This window comes from Sebastes umbrosus, chromosome 6 (genome assembly GCF_015220745.1).
Source record: "Sebastes umbrosus isolate fSebUmb1 chromosome 6, fSebUmb1.pri, whole genome shotgun sequence".
NCBI classification, from domain to species: domain Eukaryota; kingdom Metazoa; phylum Chordata; class Actinopteri; order Perciformes; family Sebastidae; genus Sebastes; species Sebastes umbrosus.
Genome location: NC_051274.1, coordinates 34,986,480 through 35,003,743, shown reverse-complemented (window position 1 = coordinate 35,003,743; position 17,264 = coordinate 34,986,480). Strand labels below are relative to the sequence as shown.

General features: G+C 42.4%; 1 protein-coding gene across 3 annotated transcripts in view; it reads left to right on the top strand.

The window, feature by feature from the left end:
• lama5 (laminin, alpha 5) overlaps positions 1-17,264 on the top strand; it is a 115,362-nt gene that overhangs the window by 89,229 nt on the left and 8,869 nt on the right. For all 3 annotated transcript variants that reach the window (XM_037773185.1, XM_037773184.1, XM_037773183.1), the window contains exons 45-67: positions 108-322; positions 1,176-1,276; positions 1,453-1,636; positions 2,892-3,032; positions 4,585-4,736; positions 4,936-5,046; positions 6,108-6,219; positions 7,550-7,723; positions 8,145-8,341; positions 8,439-8,555; positions 9,745-9,899; positions 10,051-10,180; positions 10,279-10,381; positions 10,499-10,612; positions 12,171-12,353; positions 13,625-13,767; positions 13,871-14,050; positions 14,933-15,072; positions 15,414-15,573; positions 16,059-16,192; positions 16,361-16,526; positions 16,754-16,888; positions 17,020-17,171. In XM_037773185.1, the coding sequence (XP_037629113.1) occupies positions 108-322; positions 1,176-1,276; positions 1,453-1,636; positions 2,892-3,032; positions 4,585-4,736; positions 4,936-5,046; positions 6,108-6,219; positions 7,550-7,723; positions 8,145-8,341; positions 8,439-8,555; positions 9,745-9,899; positions 10,051-10,180; positions 10,279-10,381; positions 10,499-10,612; positions 12,171-12,353; positions 13,625-13,767; positions 13,871-14,050; positions 14,933-15,072; positions 15,414-15,573; positions 16,059-16,192; positions 16,361-16,526; positions 16,754-16,888; positions 17,020-17,171 (3,399 nt within the window). The remainder of the gene's footprint in view (positions 1-107; positions 323-1,175; positions 1,277-1,452; positions 1,637-2,891; positions 3,033-4,584; positions 4,737-4,935; positions 5,047-6,107; positions 6,220-7,549; positions 7,724-8,144; positions 8,342-8,438; positions 8,556-9,744; positions 9,900-10,050; positions 10,181-10,278; positions 10,382-10,498; positions 10,613-12,170; positions 12,354-13,624; positions 13,768-13,870; positions 14,051-14,932; positions 15,073-15,413; positions 15,574-16,058; positions 16,193-16,360; positions 16,527-16,753; positions 16,889-17,019; positions 17,172-17,264) is intronic.

The window sequence follows — 17,264 nt, the reverse complement described above, 5'->3', positions numbered from 1 at the left end:
TTTTTTTGTTTGTTAGGGGGTTTTTTGTATAAACTTTAAGCAACATAAAATAAGACCTGCTGCAGATACTGTACGTGTGTCATTAATAAACGCGTCTCTTAACACAGGTGCGCCCCCGGTTACTACGGCAACCCCATGGTGCTGGGCAGCAGGTGCCAGCTGTGCCATTGCCACGACAACACGGACCCCAACATGCTGTTCACCGACTGCCACCCGCTGACCGGCGAGTGTCTCAGCTGCATGCACAACACGGCCGGGCCTCACTGTGACATCTGCGCTCCCGGTTTCTACGGCGACGCCATCGCCGCCAAAAACTGCACCAGTGAGTTCAGCCTCGACCTCGGTTCAGCCAAAGTTCATGAGATTCATTCGTGTGTTCAGGCTGTTCAGCTCAGCAGTAAAATACAGAAACCCTGCCTAATCTGGTGATGCGTTTTCTGAGTCTGATCTAAATAGATTTCTCTCCTGTCTTATGATGCAACAGGTGGAAACAGTTTCCTTAATAGTTTTTTTTCACCTGTGAAACAGATGAAAAAAAAAGGTTTTGCTAGGACAAGTTCCTTAAAAACAATCATCTGCGAAACAGGTGTGGAAAAACAATTTGCCAGGATCATTTCATTACTTAATTAATTAATGTTTATATCTGATTTATGACTAGAACAACTTGACACACCCTGTATAAAATGACCTGTGTGACCTCTAGGATAATCACAGACCTAGAGCATTCAGAGGATGGATGGATCAGACTAGAGACCTAGAGCATTCAGAGGATGGATGGATCAGACTAGAGACCTAGAGCATTCAGAGGATGGATGGATCAGACTAGAGACCTAGAGCATTCAGAGGATGGATGGATCAGACTAGAGACCTAGAGCATTCAGAGGATGGATGGATCAAACTAGAGACCTAGAGCATTCAGAGGATGGATGGATCAGACTAGAGACCTAGAGCATTCAGAGGATGGATGGATCAGACTAGAGACCTAGAGCATTCAGAGGATGGATGGATCAGACTAGAGACCTAGAGCATTCAGATGATGTTCACCACTTCTATGTGACATCTACTGTTGACCTGCTATCTCCCCCTAAAGACCCCCTGTACCCCCTAAAGAAGACTAGAACAGGTCTATTGTGGGTCTCAGAGGGTTAATACGTTTTGTGTTTTCTTTATCACAGAATGTAACTGCTCTCCGTGTGGCACCGAGTCATGTGACCCTCACACAGGACAGTGTCGCTGTAAAGCCGGAGTCACCGGACCGCGCTGTGAGCGCTGTGAGGTAAGAGCTGAACGGGTTTATATCTTTATTTATATTATGAATCTGAAAATATAATTTACACTCATTCATTAAAAATAAAATTGGAAGCTTCCAGTCAAAACAAAAGACTGACGATAATATTTAGCAATACTGCATCAAATCTCACAACGATAACCTTCATCTGTTCCTCCTGTCAGGACGGCTCGTTCGGCTTCGACTCATGCTCCGGCTGTCATCAGTGCGACTGCGACGCCTCTGCGGCTCTCGTCCAGCCGTGTGACCCTCAGAGCGGTCAGTGCGCCTGTCAGCCCGGCGTCAACGGGCCGAGCTGCAGACAGTGCGCTCCCGGACACTGGGACTACGGACCCAACGGATGCAGGAGTGAGTGCACGTCACTGTCCTAATCATCTGTTTTAAGATGCAACGCTGAGGTTATACTGATCTTTATTTAACGGTTATCTCTTCAGTTAGTTTGTTAAAGCATTTTATAAACTGTTTTGTAAAGATGATCAGACGACAGATTTTGCACAGTGTCTTTGCAGCTAAAACAAGAGCCCACATGGTCCACATCACTACAATCACTGGAATCAGGACAGTATGAATACTTGCCAGACCTGGCATTAACATGCGTCTTGGATGATCCCATCACAAGTGGACATCACTTCAGTTCCCTTTGTTAACACCTTATTTTGAAAAGCGGACGTAGTCCCACGTGTCTACTTCCTGTAACTTCTCCAAGGTGGTCTCTAGCTCTCCCGTCAGCTCCGTTCTCTTTATCCATCCATGGTCAGCTCCATCGGGGCCGTTTCAATGCAGAGAACAGACATGTCAGTATATGGGTGCTCTACAGTCGTTGCGTCGGCCAGTTTGACCACGGAGACGAGAGCGACGGCCGGCTCCACCGCCACGTTACCGCCATACCATAACGTTACCTGTGCGTGACAGAGTTAGCATGCAGCTTTAGCTCTGCTCTGTGTAGCTCTGCTTTTCCTGTCAATGTGTGAAACCCAAAGTGTTTCCATCCTTTACTGGATGTGTAGTGTTTACCACGCTGGATTTAACATGGGAGGGTGCAGGTCGTATCCACGCTGACCCTCCAACGTTTTACACTCTCTGAGGTTTGTTTTGGTTGACGGATACGGAATGGATATGACGTCACGTTACTCAGACTACCACAATAAAAGCGGTAACTTCCTTCTACCTCCTCATAGACTCAGATGAAGCAGATATATCCATTCTGGTGTTAAAACATCTATTTCAAAATCGTAAAAAACTAAATTGCGATACATCGGTGAATAGATAATTTTCCGACCTCTAATAGGAGCAACGTAAACCTTAGCTACACAAGCTGTTGTGGATCACCTCTCTGGAGTAACACACACACACGTCAGGTGAGTAGGTGGTCCTTAATGTGGCCCAGACCACCTCTGAATGTGGTCTGAAAGATCGGATCTCAATGAGTCCTCAGTGTGTCTTGAGTGCGTTCACACCTGTAGTTAAAGCTGTCCACCTGTGATCCGATCACCCAGAGGATGCATGTTAACACCAGAACTGAAAATGGTTGTAATAAAATCCCTCCCACCTGTTGTGTTTAACCCAGCCGTCTCTCCGTCTCTCCGTCTCTCCGTCCCGTCAGAGTGCGGCTGTAAAGGAGGTCGCTGTGACCCCCGGTCGGGAGAGTGCCGCTGTCCTGACGGGATGACGGGGAAGCAGTGCGACACCTGCTCACAGAAATACAACGTTCCTGTAGAGCACCAACACGGCATGCACTGTGAACGTGAGTAAAACACACACTACTGATATATGTTGAATTTATTTATGTCAATCATTTAAAATCTGTGGAGAATAGAGTAAAAACGTTACCTAATAGATATCACCATGAAACTTCACCGGCTGATTACTGACATTAAGACACTTAGTTTTTATATCATTGTGACATTTTATGTTTAAAGGGACTGTTTGTAACTTTTTAAGCGTATAAATGTACCAGGTCGGGACACGTGCGTTCGCATATGCGCGTTCGCGTGTAGCCGCTGCCTCTCCTCCTCTGCCTGCCTTCACTCAGACAGCGCGCGCGTTCTCGCTCAGCTCGCTCCACGTCTAGACGTGAACGCGTGCTCACTCCACACTGCAGAAGAGTTAGTTTAGCTCTGAGAATATCTAGTGAATGTTCAGTGGACGTTTGTGCAGAAATAACTGCTGCAGCTCCTCCAGACCAACAGAGGTTTCCCGTGTCTTGTGAAGTGACGGAGCTCTGCAGAGAGTTACATTGTCTTCTCGTTACCGACCGGGTGCCGGTGTCTCCCTGCTCTCTCTGGCTGCGGAGAGAGCAGGGAGACACACTGCAGAGCCCCGCTGCATCAGCCTGCGCTGAGGCGGGAAAAGCCAACACTAGGATCAGCATTGATTCATGGAGAGACCTTGGTCTGGTCAGCTAACATTACTGCCAAGCAGCTGAAATATAGAGTGATATTGTGCTTTTAGCTGACGTGTGTCGCCTCACTGTGTTGAGCGATGCACGTTCATGTCTATTAAGAGCGAGCACAAGCACGAGCCCGACGCTGACTTTAGTTGACTTAACGGCCACAGGTGTCGCTGTTAAGAAGCATTTCTGAAAGTTACAAATAGTCCCTTTAAAGGTGCCGTACGTAGCTTTCATAAGATCCTTGTTATTAATAACTCCTGCGGCCGTTAAAGTGAACTGCAGTCAGCATCCTGATGTCTCTCCGCGTCGTCCTTTAATTCCTGATAATGGACGCCTCGTTGGGCATTATCCATTACATCATGTTCTGTAATGTTCCTGTATTGTATTTGGACCACTGGCACCATGATACTAACTATAGCTTGCAGCCAGCAAATTACCTTTTAAACACTCAAGACAGTATTGTTGTTATATTAGCAGCACACTGTTGGCGCTTTAGGGGAGCTGAAGCGAGGCATAAACGTCATAGTCTTTGGATTTTCCCGGCAAAACCGCCCCAAGTCTTTTATGTATAAATTAGTCCACAGGCTGTTGCTAGGCAACCGAGAAAGTCGAGGAAGGTTTTTAAGTTACGTTACAATCCGTTCACACATTGGCAATATAAAGTGATTAAAACACGTAAATTGTTACATATTATACCTTTAAATGTGTATATTGGATATTTTCTCTCCACTAGTCTCAAAGACGAAACGTTATGGAAGCAAAGAAATCTCAAAATTGACCGGTGCATAACAAAAAAATTATGTTTTTGCCTTAAAAGAGAGAAAAAAAGACATTTCTTATAAAGTGTTCGATCCCTTTAGTGAAATGAAGTGTGTTTTATGTGTGTGTTTGTTTTTTGTGTCAGCGTGTGACAGCTGCGTCGTCGTCCTGTTGGAGGATCTGGACAAGATGAACGACGACTTCCACACGGTAACCGGTCAGCTGAGCAGCCTCAACGCCAGCTCCATGGCGTGGGCTCAGCTGCAGAACCTCAACAAGTCTGTGGACGACATGGCTGTGAGTGGACACACACACACACACACACACACACACACACATACACACACATAAAAACACACACACACACACACACACACACATACACACACACAAAAACACACACACACACACACACACACACACACACACACACAAACACACACGACGTGGCTGTTGGTGTCGTTTTGCATATAAACTAATTTTCCCATGATTCCAGCGGGCCATAGAGAACTACAACAGTACGCTGGATGACAGCAGGAGTCGGGCCGACATGCTGGAAGCTGAGATCATGAACATCAATGATGACATTGATGAACTGCAGGGCAAGGTGTGGTATCACACACACACACTTACACACACACACACACACACACACACACACTCACTTATATGCACTAAAAATCTTTCACTAATACTAAAAGTTCACAAATATCCGTCTCAGTATGAGATCATAAATACTTTATAATATGTTGTGTTTTCATTTTAGGATTTTAGAAAATACAATATAAATATAAATAATATAATATAACACATTATAACACATTATAAATATAGATAATATAATATAACACATTATAACACATTATAAATATAAATAATATAATATAACACATTATAAATATAGATAATATAATATAACACATTATAACACATTATAAATATAAATAATATAATATAACACATTATAACACATTATAAATATAGATAATATAATATAACACATTATAACACATTATAAATATAAATAATATAATATAACACATTATAAATATAGATAATATAATATAACACATTATAACACGTTATAAATATAAATAATATAATATAACACATTATAACACATTATAAATATAGATAATATAATATAACACATTATAATAAATTATAACTATAAATAATATAATATAACACATTATAACACATTACAAATATAGATAATATAATATAACACATTATAACACATTATAAATATAAATAATATAATATAACACATTATAACACATTATAAATATAAATAATATAATATAACACATTATAACCTTTTTTTCCACATATTTTAAACACTTAATTCTCCCACATCACTGCTGAGATAACGCTTTGAGAGTTATCGTTTTGGGTATTTATTTTGTCCATGGTGCTCACCAATACTTTCTTGCTACATAAAAAGTTTAAGAAGAAGAAAAAAGTATTATATTCCAACTTTTCCTTCATTCAACTAAAATCTAGTAAAAAACAAATGTCCTCCTTGCATGAGAAACATTTTCCAGTTTTCAATCCACCTTTCATCAACATGAACCAGTTCCTCCCTCAACAGCATGAAATGAACATACTGTAGATGTGTCTGCTGTCATGTAGAACTGAGTGTTGTTATGTTGTTGTTGTTTTCAGGCGACCGTGATGACGGACAGAGCTGACGACCTGAAGAACAGCACCAACAACACACACCAGAGGGCGCAAGACCTGCTGTCCTTCATCAACAACATGACCATGGATTTAAACGGTAGGACGGAGGACATCAAATAACATGTGTATATATATATATATATATATATATATATACACCGATCAGCCGTAACATTCAGACCACTGAGAAGGGAAGTGAATAACATGGATTATCTGGTTACCATGGCGCCTGGCAGTGGGGGGGGATATATCAGACAGGAAGTGAATATTCTGAACTTTGTATTGGAAGCAGTAAAAATGGGCCAGCGTGAGGATGTGAGTGACTATGACAAGGGCCAGATAGTGCTGGCTAGACGACCGGGTCAGAGCATCTCCAGAACTGCAGCTCTTGTGGGATGTTCCCGGTCTGCAGTGGTCAGGACCTACCAAAAGTGGTCCAAGGAAGGAGAACCGGTGAACCGGCGACAGAGTCAGACCTGAAGCTCATTGATGCACGTGGGGAGCGAAGGCTGGCCCGTGTTGTCTGATCCAATAGAAGAGCTACTGGAGCTCAAACTGATGAAACAGTTAATACTGGTTCAGATAGAAAGGTGTCAGAACACACAGTGAGGAGCCGTTTGTTGTGTACGGGGACCGGTCAGGGTGCCGGTGCTGACCCGTGTCCATGGCCCGGTCTGATGAATCATCTTTTACATCATGTGGATGGCAATGAGTTGGAGGTGTTGACTCGGCCTCCAAATTCTCCAGATCTCAATCCGATGGAGCATCTGTGGGATGTTCTGGACAAACAAGTCCGATACACGGAGGCCCCACCTCACAACTTATACAGGACTTAAAGGATCTGCTACTGACGGCTCGGTGCCAGATACCACAGCAGACCTTCAGAGGTCTAGTGGAGTCCAGGCCTCCACGGGTCAGGAGGGACCTACTCAATATCAGGCAGCTGGTCATACTTATACGGCTGATCGGTGTATATATACAGTATATATCCTCATATATTAATGATCAACCATCAGTTGCTGCATCGCCAATATGATGAGCTGCTGGGACAGGAAGGTCTTATGCATTGAAATCTTAAAATATTATTTCTGTTTGTGACTATGAGATAAATCATATTCACACAACAAAAAAATAAACATTTAAAGGTTGAAAGAAAGTTTTGTTTCTACATTTCTAATAAAAATAACATAAAGCAGCCTGCAAAATATGAAAGAGACTTTAGCAGCCGGTAGAGAAACTTTAGTTTATCAAAGAAAGAAGAAGGTTCCAGATCCCAGATGAGTGGCGTGTTGTTTCAGAGGACGGAGCTGACATCTAAACCTTCAACACTCATTTTTCATAACTTCCATTTATTGAAAGAGGACTATCATAAAAACTACAGACCACTGGACTGACTGATGTTTTTGTGATGCTTTCTTTCTCTGTAGACGTCATGACGATGGCGAACCGGTCCTGGCTGAATGACACCGAGGCGGCGCAGGACGACGGGGAGAGGGAGACGAAGATGAGGAAGGTGCAGGCCATGATGAGGGAGATGAGGTACCGGAGCTGCGTGGGCCAGAAGAAGATGGCTGACAAAGAGAAGAGCGAGGCACAGAAATGTAAGTTTACAGATAAATAAACACTTCCTGTACCTTTACTGGTTTTATAAACGCTACTCCATCGTAGATATGTGACATAGTGCTTTAAAACCAGAGATAATACTATGCTTAATATTCTATGTTAATACTTACAGACGATGTTCTCAGAGTCACAGAGGAGTCGGTACGCAACGAGTCCTTTGTTTACATCATTTACATTTATGACATGTTCATACTTCCAGTCTGTGAATGTTCTACGTACCTGTAGATCCAGTTCTCCACAGGAGAGACTGTCGGTGCTAAAAGAATAAAACCACGGTCCTCATGTTAAACTTCTCTAATCAAATGCAAAAAAGACTCAAAGTCGACGTCTCAACAACAGTTCAGACCCCCAAAACATCACGATCACGTCCTCAGACTCGGTCTCTGTGTCCTCTGCTAGTGTTGGATCGCGTCAACACGGAGTTGGCGGGTCGTCACGGAGAAAACAGCGACCTGGCCAAAGCTATCAGAGACCGCCTGACCCGCTTCCACTCCCAGATGATGGATCTCCGAGACGCCCTAAACCAAGCTGTGAACAACACGGCCAGAGCCACGGAGATCAACAACGTCAATGAGAAAACCCTGGAGGACAACCAGGTGAGCTGAGACATGAGCAGCAGTACGGTAAGGAAGGAGGAGAGGACGGTGATGAAGAGTGATACTGACTCTCTCTCTCTCTCTCTGTCTCTCTCAGAGGAGGATAGAAGACCTGCTGTCGAAGCAGAAGGAGGTCAACGACCAGCTGCACATGGCTGAAAATGACGTAGCGCAGGTCAACGACGTGCTGTCCATGCTGCACGACTCCAAAGAGGTTAGAGCAACACAAACACACTCTCTCTGGGTCCTACCTGCACCACACCTGAGGTCTGGACTACGAAGCAGGATTTGGGGTTAGCGAGGTAACTTCAGGGTTTACAGTCCTACGATGGTGGATCACTTCTTACCGGGGTAGATCGCCATGGTAACTGATGCTGAACAGCTGACCTGCTCCAGATCACCATGGTAACTGATGCTGAACAGCTGACTCCAGATCACCATGGTAACCGATGCTGAACAGCTGACCTGCTCCAGATCACCATGGTAACTGATGCTGATAGGCTGACCTGATCCAGATCACCATGGTAACTGATGCTGAAGGAGCAGGTTATGTTCTAGATAAGAGATCAACTCATATAAAAGCACCACCTACTGACCAATCAGAGCTCAGTGAGCAGATCGTATGATAATATTACACACATATGAAGAAGTTAGAGTCATAATCAGACTAAAAACAACACAGTTTAAACTGACAGATGCAGGAAGCACAGCTGGATTTATGCTGTGGGTGTTTACCGCTTTGAATTATATTTTTATATTTATTGTTTTACTTGTTCTCAAGTCCGTTTCACACCGCCGGAGACGAGGACGCAGCTGAAAGAAGGCTGAAATAGTGAAACACGCCTCATTATTGCTAAAGGGCGTAATGTAATCTATTCACCCATTATACTCTGAAAGCTTTTTATAACATTACTGCCCCGTCTAGACCACTTCAGTTATTGTTGGAGCTTCTGAATGCTCTAAAAATGCATTGTGGGGCAGTATGAATTAATAATAGAATATTATTGTTGATTTGATTTTATAAATATATTGTGACAAAAGATATTGTTTGAAATTCTGATCTTCACATGAACAAGTTCATGAATATCCGTCATAATTAATGATGCTATCCTGAGAAATATAATAGATTTATAATAACTAAACAAAAACCAACGGCTAGTTTAACTTTAACTGTGTGTTTGTCAAATAAGGATAAAGTTGCTTTGCCACCTATTTGAGTTTTGAGATGTCACTTCTGTTTTTGGGGCTTAAGTTTAATTAACATTTGTTTTAAAGTTAGTGCAAGGTTATGTTTTCTAAAATCAAACCAGCCCGGTTCAGTCTGCATCGTGTACCGGAGTCAAACTGGAGTTGTTGTGGTTGAACGTTTTGCGTCTCTTTAACACTTCAAACACCTTCCTCAGGAGTATGAACGCTTGGCGGCCCAGCTGGACGGCGCCAGAACACCGCTGGCAAAGAAAGTGCAGAACTTTGCTTGGGTCGACTCCAAAATCCCTCTGGTGGAGGAAGCAGAGAGACACGCGGAGCTGCTCAACGCTTTAGCCATGAACCTGTCCAGGTAGGAGAGCAGTTAGCTGCTGAGCTGCAACCGTATATGAATTCATTAATAAGAGTGTTAATCTGGTAGAAGACAAACGAGCCTCACAGCCGAGCTCACCAGGACAACAGCATCATTCAGAGAAGATGATAATAATGTTGTTTGTCTGCAGTTTGGTTGCAGAAACCAAGAAGGATGGATTTGTGGATGTAACACAATCCTACAATAAGATTATCAACAGCATCAAGGAGGCAGAGGAGGCCGCCAAGATGGCCGACAAGGCCGCTAACGACACTATGGAGGTACGGGACACACAGTTATTCCTCCGCCTGTTATTAAAACAGTCTTTAAGTGAGTTATTGGTTGGTGTCTGTTCTGTAATATGGATGCATGTGTTTAGACCATAAAGGACCAGGATCTGGGTCGGAGCGCCGACCTTCTGAGGAACCACAGCGTGGAGCTGAAGGACGAGGTCCTGAAGCTAAACGAAGAACTCAACAACGGTAGACACACGTCTTTACATCCATGTATTCATCATGAGGGATGTCATGAGATCAAGTAAAGGTCTTCAGTTGGATGTTTAGTAGTTGAAGAGTGTTTTTATTTCTTCTGCTGCTCAGACCTGAAGCCGCAGCTGGAAGACGCTCGGAGGCGACTGGACGACGCCAAAACCAAACAGGCTGATGTGATGAAGAACCTGCAGACGGTTCAGAACAACCTCAACTTCACCACGAGTACGCACACACAAACACACACACACACACACACACACACACACACACACACACACACACACACACAGATACATTACATTCCAGTGAATTAGCAGAAGCTTTTATTAAAGTTACTGTGAGGAACTTTTAACTGGTTATGAAACAGACTCAGTTTAATCCTGATGCCTTGATATGACCGACAGAAATAAACAAGACCATCAGCAATCACAAAGATTAGACCAGAGGTCAGAGGTCAGGGGTCAGCGGTCAGCAACCTGCGTCTCTTCAGCTCCTCTCCAGCGGCTCCCTGTGGATTTATAAAAACGGAAATGAATAACTGTTCTTTGTTTACATTTTCATTTTTATTAATCATTGTTGTAGGTCTATGGTACGACGGTACGACGGTACGACGGTACGACGGTACGACGGTACGACGGAGTATTAGGGCCACATCGAGGAAAAATAAATCTGAGATTTACAGAATAAAGTCATAATATTATAAAGTAGTAATTTTAAGTGTTATTTTCTTTTTTTCTCGTTAAGTTATGACTTTTTTCTCATAATATTCTGACTTTTTTTCTCGTAATATTCTGACTTTATTCTGTAAATCTCAGATGTGTTTTCCCTCAATGTGGCCCTAATACTCCGTGGTACATTGTCTCTTTGGCCCTCACTGCATTAGACTTATATACTATATACTTAGACTATAAACTGTGTTACCTTCATCACAATGATCACATGTTTTGGGGCTCCATACAGGTGTTTTTGTTTTAGTTTTTGCCTAAAATGTCTCTTTTGATAGTAAAGGTTGCTGAGCCCTGGATTATTTCTATATAGTTATTATTATTAATGCTTGTCATCGGCTCCAATTCCTTGTGAAATCAGATAAAACAGTTTACAGCACACCGGTTCACCAGAAACTCCTTCAGCTCAGACTCCAGCGGGGCCTCCGTCGCCTCGCTGCTCCTCGCCGGTCCCCATTGCTAGCCGGCGCCGACCCCATGCTGCTGGAGGCCCAGGCCGTATTACTGGGCCCGCTGGAGGGAAGGGAGGTACAGGAGAACCAGAACCAGGACTGAGCGGGGCAGACTGTCAGACCCTGCTGCAGTAAAATGAGGTGTTTTCTAAAGGGACTCTGGTTCTCGGAAACACTACAGCTTTTGTCCACAGAGGCCGCCAAAATCATCACAAGATTAAAGTTCCTCGTAGTATTTTTAAAGTATCTTAAAACAAGTGCCTTCAAACTCAAGAGGAGCAAGCACTCGATATCATCAGAACTTAAAGGGCAACCCACCCAGATAAACAGCTAAAAGCGCGTTCAGAGAGCTACGATGAAAATATCAGTTACCTTTTATCGGGTGTTCCACATAACGCGAGTATTGTGGCGACAATCTTGGAGCTCATCGGCTATCGATCTGACAACGATGAGCCTCAGGACGCTTTAAACATGTGGAAGTGGTGATATAAATCATCCATGCACAGAAATCCTACATGAGTCATCTTATCGATTCTGACCCGTTTCTAGGAATATATATATTTCTATTTTACATTTCCATTCTTCTTTGTTTGTGATGAACAGATGTGAGTCAAGAGATCGACGAAGCAAAGCGAGCGGCGGATCTGGCGAACATCACGGCCACGCAAGTCAACGATGCCCTGCGTCCCATTAAAGAGCAGCTGGACCAATGGCAGCAGACCTACGGAGACGCCAACGCCACCAACGATGACATCAACAAGGCGCTGATGGAGGCCAACAAGACTGGTAGGAGCTTGTGGACGTCCTAAAAAATATTTATTTCAGTAACTGGTTTCCTTCAGTGTCTGTTCTTTCTCATCGTGTGATTTCTACTCTTATAAATCTTTAAACTAGGATGTTTACTGTCAGCTATATGCTTACTAAATTAGCCTTCTGAGCCCGATTTCCCCCTCAACATTTCCTTTCAGATGGCTTCAAAGATACAAAACAGATGTTTTATGTGCATCGTTTGATACACACATCCTTAAAGGTCCTATATCGTGCTCATTTCCAGGATCATTCTTGTATTTCATGTTTCTACTAAAACATGTTTACATGCTGTAATGTTCAAAAAAACTTTATTTCCCTCATACTGTCTGCCTGAATATACCTGTATTCACCCTATGTCTGAAACGCTCCGTTTTAGTGCATTTCAACGGAATTGCAATGGAATTGCAATGGAATTGCGTTGCTAGGCAACAGCTTGGGTCCATGTTTACTTCCTGTCAGCTGATGTTATTTACATACACTGCAAGAGGAAATAAACTGGGACACATTTAGAATGTTTATGTTTAAAACCGTGTAATTATCTATATATATTGTATTTTTGTGACATCACAAATGGACAGAAATCCTAACGGCTTGTTCCAAACGCACAATTTCTGAGTACGGGATGTGTGTATTTCTCCGTATATTGAGCGTTTTGATAGTTTAACAGTATTTATAAAGCACTTAAACCTGTTTTATAATATAAAAGACATGAAAATCTCACTTTTTACAATACGGGACCTTTAAGTTTCAATTATCTTAAGTAATATGTAAATCAAAACATTGTACAGTTTTTCTGTTAAATTAAATAAATAATAAAAATCATAAAGTATGAAAAATAGAACTGAAGCAATCGGTCGAGTAATCGATTAGTTGATCGGCAACTGTTTTGATTATCAATTAATAGTTTGAGTCAGTTTTCAACGTTTTCTGATTTCTATTTTTAATTTTACATAAAAGAAACAATGAGTAGGATTTTCTTAAAAAAAAAAAAAAAAAACATTATATAGACTCATACAAATGTGAGCCGGGGAAGAGAACCGCAACAGACAAATCCTCCTCACTCTGCCTTTAACTAATGCGTTAAATATAATTATATTAATATATATAATATTAGTTACTAGTTAACATAAAAATAGACTATAAGTCTCTTAATGCAGCTCTCTCTCTCTCTCTCTCTCTCTGTCTCTCTCTCTCTCTCTCTCTCTGTCTCTCTCTCTGTCTCTCTCTCTCTCTCTCTCTCTCTATAGTGCACGCTCTGGGTGAGACGATCCCTCTGCTCATGAAGAAGCTGGATAAACTGCAGAATCACTCGGCACAGATGCCCAACATCTCCGAGAACATCAGCCGCATCCGACAGCTCATACAGCAGGCGCGCAACGCTGCCAGCAAGGTACACACACACATACACACACACACACAACATCTGGAGTTGGAAGTTAAAACCCTTTTCTTCCAGCAGCCTGTAATGTCCTCCTCCTCTCTCCTCCATCCAGGTGAGCGTGCCGGTGAAGTTCAACGGGTCGTCCGGCGTTCAGGTCCGTACTCCGCACAACCTGGCCGACATGGCCGCCTACACCTCCCTGAAGCTCTACATCACGCTGCCGGAGGCGACGCGATCCAGGCGGCAGGACAGCAGCAACCAACAGTTCGTCTTCTACCTCGGCAACAAGGATGTAAGCATCGCCACGGCAACATAAAAGTTCATTTTGTGTCTGTATTTTTAGTTTATTTATTGAATTAGTTTTTTTCTTTTTTTTGTGGAATATTTAATGATCAACTTTTTTTAATTTATTATTTAAAATTTAGTTTTTATTCTTGTTTAACTCTGAACATTACATTTCATTCATTTGATCGGCTCAGTATCAATCTGGCATCAGAGTTGCCAAGTCCATTTATTATCAGCGACTTTGGGCTGGTTTTTCTGAGAAGCCGCTCACATATATCGGTAGTCGCGGGTTGCGTTTCTTTGGGCTTGTTTCTAAAGTGTAGAAGCTTATCTGGGCTCCTGTCTCTCTCCTTTATACCGCTCTGTCCTGTTGCAGTCGCTCCTCTGCACCGCCGCCACTCAGAGCGTTGTTGTGTGTGGGGTTGATGGAGTTCACTTAAATTGGGCGAAATATGTCAAAAAGTTCAACAAAGAAAAAGAGAGTGGACTTAAAGATTGGATTCACCCTCAAGTGGGTGCTTGTAATATTACGACATTTTTCTCGTAAAGTTATGACTTTATTCTGTAAATCTCAGATGTTTTTTCCCTCAATGTGGTCCTAATACTCCGTAGTACATTGTCTCTTTGGCCCTCACTGCATTAGACTGATATACTATATACTGTTACCTTCATCACAATGATCACATGCTTTGCGGCTCCAGACAGATTTGTTTCTCTTTTTTTTGCCTAAAAAGGCTCTTTTGATCGTAGAGGTTGCTGACCCCTGGTCTGTGCGTTTCTGGGTTAATTCTCGTTTTACATGTGATAAGTGAGACTAGGAGTTGTAGTCCAGTAAGGAGAGTCAGTGTGGGGATTTTGTAGTTCATTACTGTTAATCTGGTATTTGTAGTCCAGTAAGGAGTTCCTGGGCATGGCGTTGGCGGGGAAGAGACTGCGCTGGTACTTCAACGTCGGAGGAGAAACCGCCGAGGTGCTGATGTCTGAAGAAGTCCAGTCTAACGGAAACTTCAACAGCGTCGTGCTGGAGAGGTAACAAACTCTATAAAATATGTATATTTATACATGATGACATGATTGGAGGAATTTCACGTAATGAAATGACATTTTTCTTCCAGCTTGAAAGAATATAATCACTGAAATATACAAAGAACTGTAACATCTTATACATGGATATTATAAGCAAGTGTCAGTAGAATAGTAAATATCCTGATTTTCTAATGTCTATCCTGTTTTATCGCTGTACGCTGAGGGGATATTTTCTTTTAAATGCTTTTTCGGAAACACATTTAATGATATTAACTCGTTATGCAAGTTAAAATATTGACTCTTATTCAGTATATTTATGTATTTGTGTGTTTGTCTGAATGCAGGATCCTCCAGTACGGTCAGATGTCGATGTCTACAGAAGCCACCGAGGGAGACCAACACGTCACTAAAGCCTACGTGGAGGCTGTAGGAGATCAGGGGCTGCTCAACCTCCTGACCGACGACACCGTCTTCTACGTGGGAGGATACCCAAGTACTTTCAAAGTAAGAGCACGGAGGGCCATATGCTTCTGTGGAAGCCCTCATTGAAGTATATAAATTACATTGTAGTTGAGGCCTATGAGAGCGTCCACATGTACAAATGTCTGCACTGAAATAATCAGACTGGATATTTTCTCATAGAGTAACTCAGAATAAAGTCATAATAATAAAACACACCGGGGCTGCAATTAACATTTATTCTAAATATTAATAATAATGATTAATTTATATAGTTTATTTAAGGAAGCAAATTAAAATAGACAAATCATGACATTTTATGATAAAACAGAATTCCAGTAGTGTAAGATAAAAGGAGAAAAAGAGATAAAGACAGAAATAAAAAATCAAGTCAAATCAGGAAAAGCTCTGTCTTTTAAAAACAGATGTTACTGATATCAGAGAAGGGTTGTAAATGTAAATTTAAATCATATACATGAGGTACATCCTGCTCTTAAGTTCTTTATCTTTATTCTCTCTTGTGTTTTCAGCCCCCCGCCCCGCTCGTTCTGCCCAACTTTAAGGGCTGCATCGAGCTGGATACGCTCAACGAGGAAGTGCTCAGTCTGTATAACTTTGAAAACACCTTCCAGCTCAGCACCACCGAGGAGAAGCCGTGTGGCAGGTCAGTGTCAAGTTGACATTTTTTTTTATTTATTTATCTAAAATCATAGGTGGGTAAATAAATCTGTGTTTATTAGACAACGACTTTACTTTTGACTAAACTCACTCCCATATCTTCCTTTTGTCTTCTCCTGTGTGACTCCTGACGGATTAAAACTGGTACAAACAGGTCCAAGCCGGTGCTGACTCAGGCCTGGGTGAATGACGCGGCGTATTTTGACGGTACCGGCTTTGCCGACGTCACCTTCACTGACGAAGTGACTCGCATGCAGCGCTTCGAACAGGAAGTGAAGCTGATCTCACACAACGGAATACTGCTGCTGCTGCAGAAGGGGGTAAAGACTCATTCATTCATTCATTCATTCATTCATTCATTTATTCGTTATTCTAAGTATACAGTAGAAGTAATTACATGTTATGGGATCATTGATTGATTGATTGATTTTTTTAAAACTCTGAAATATCAATATCAGTATTGGCTTCAAAAGTCGAGTATTGACTGTATGGTTAGAACATTGCCAGCTAACTTAAAACTTCTCTGTGTCTCTGTCTCCTCCATCAGAGTCAGTTCCTGTGTCTGGCCGTGCTTCAGGGCAAACTGAAGGTGTTCTATGACTTCACTGGTGAGCTGATGGAGCTCGAGCCCAAAGATCCTTTGTCTGATTTCCTGAAGATCAGCGACGCCGACTCCAAAGCTGTAAGTCTGCCATGATCTCTCTGCCTGTCTGTCTTTGTCTTTTCCATGTGTATTATACATTGTTAGTACTTTCTATATGTACAGGATCATATCCCTATTGAAGGAATGACGTGTTGTTTTTAACTACGTAGCTGGAGATCATCATTCTGCGTACAGCCCCGTACCGCGTTGTGGTGAGGAACAACCGCGTCGGCATCTACACCAACCAGTTCACCGAGAGCATCCCCACATTCAGTGGAAACTACTACCTGGGAGGAGTACCGGAGCACAAGATGCCTGAGAAGTCAGTAAACACACACATTATTATATGATATTCATATTCCCTACAGGATGAATTATAATAACTTGTGTTAAGAGTTCTTCTGCTCCTAATTGG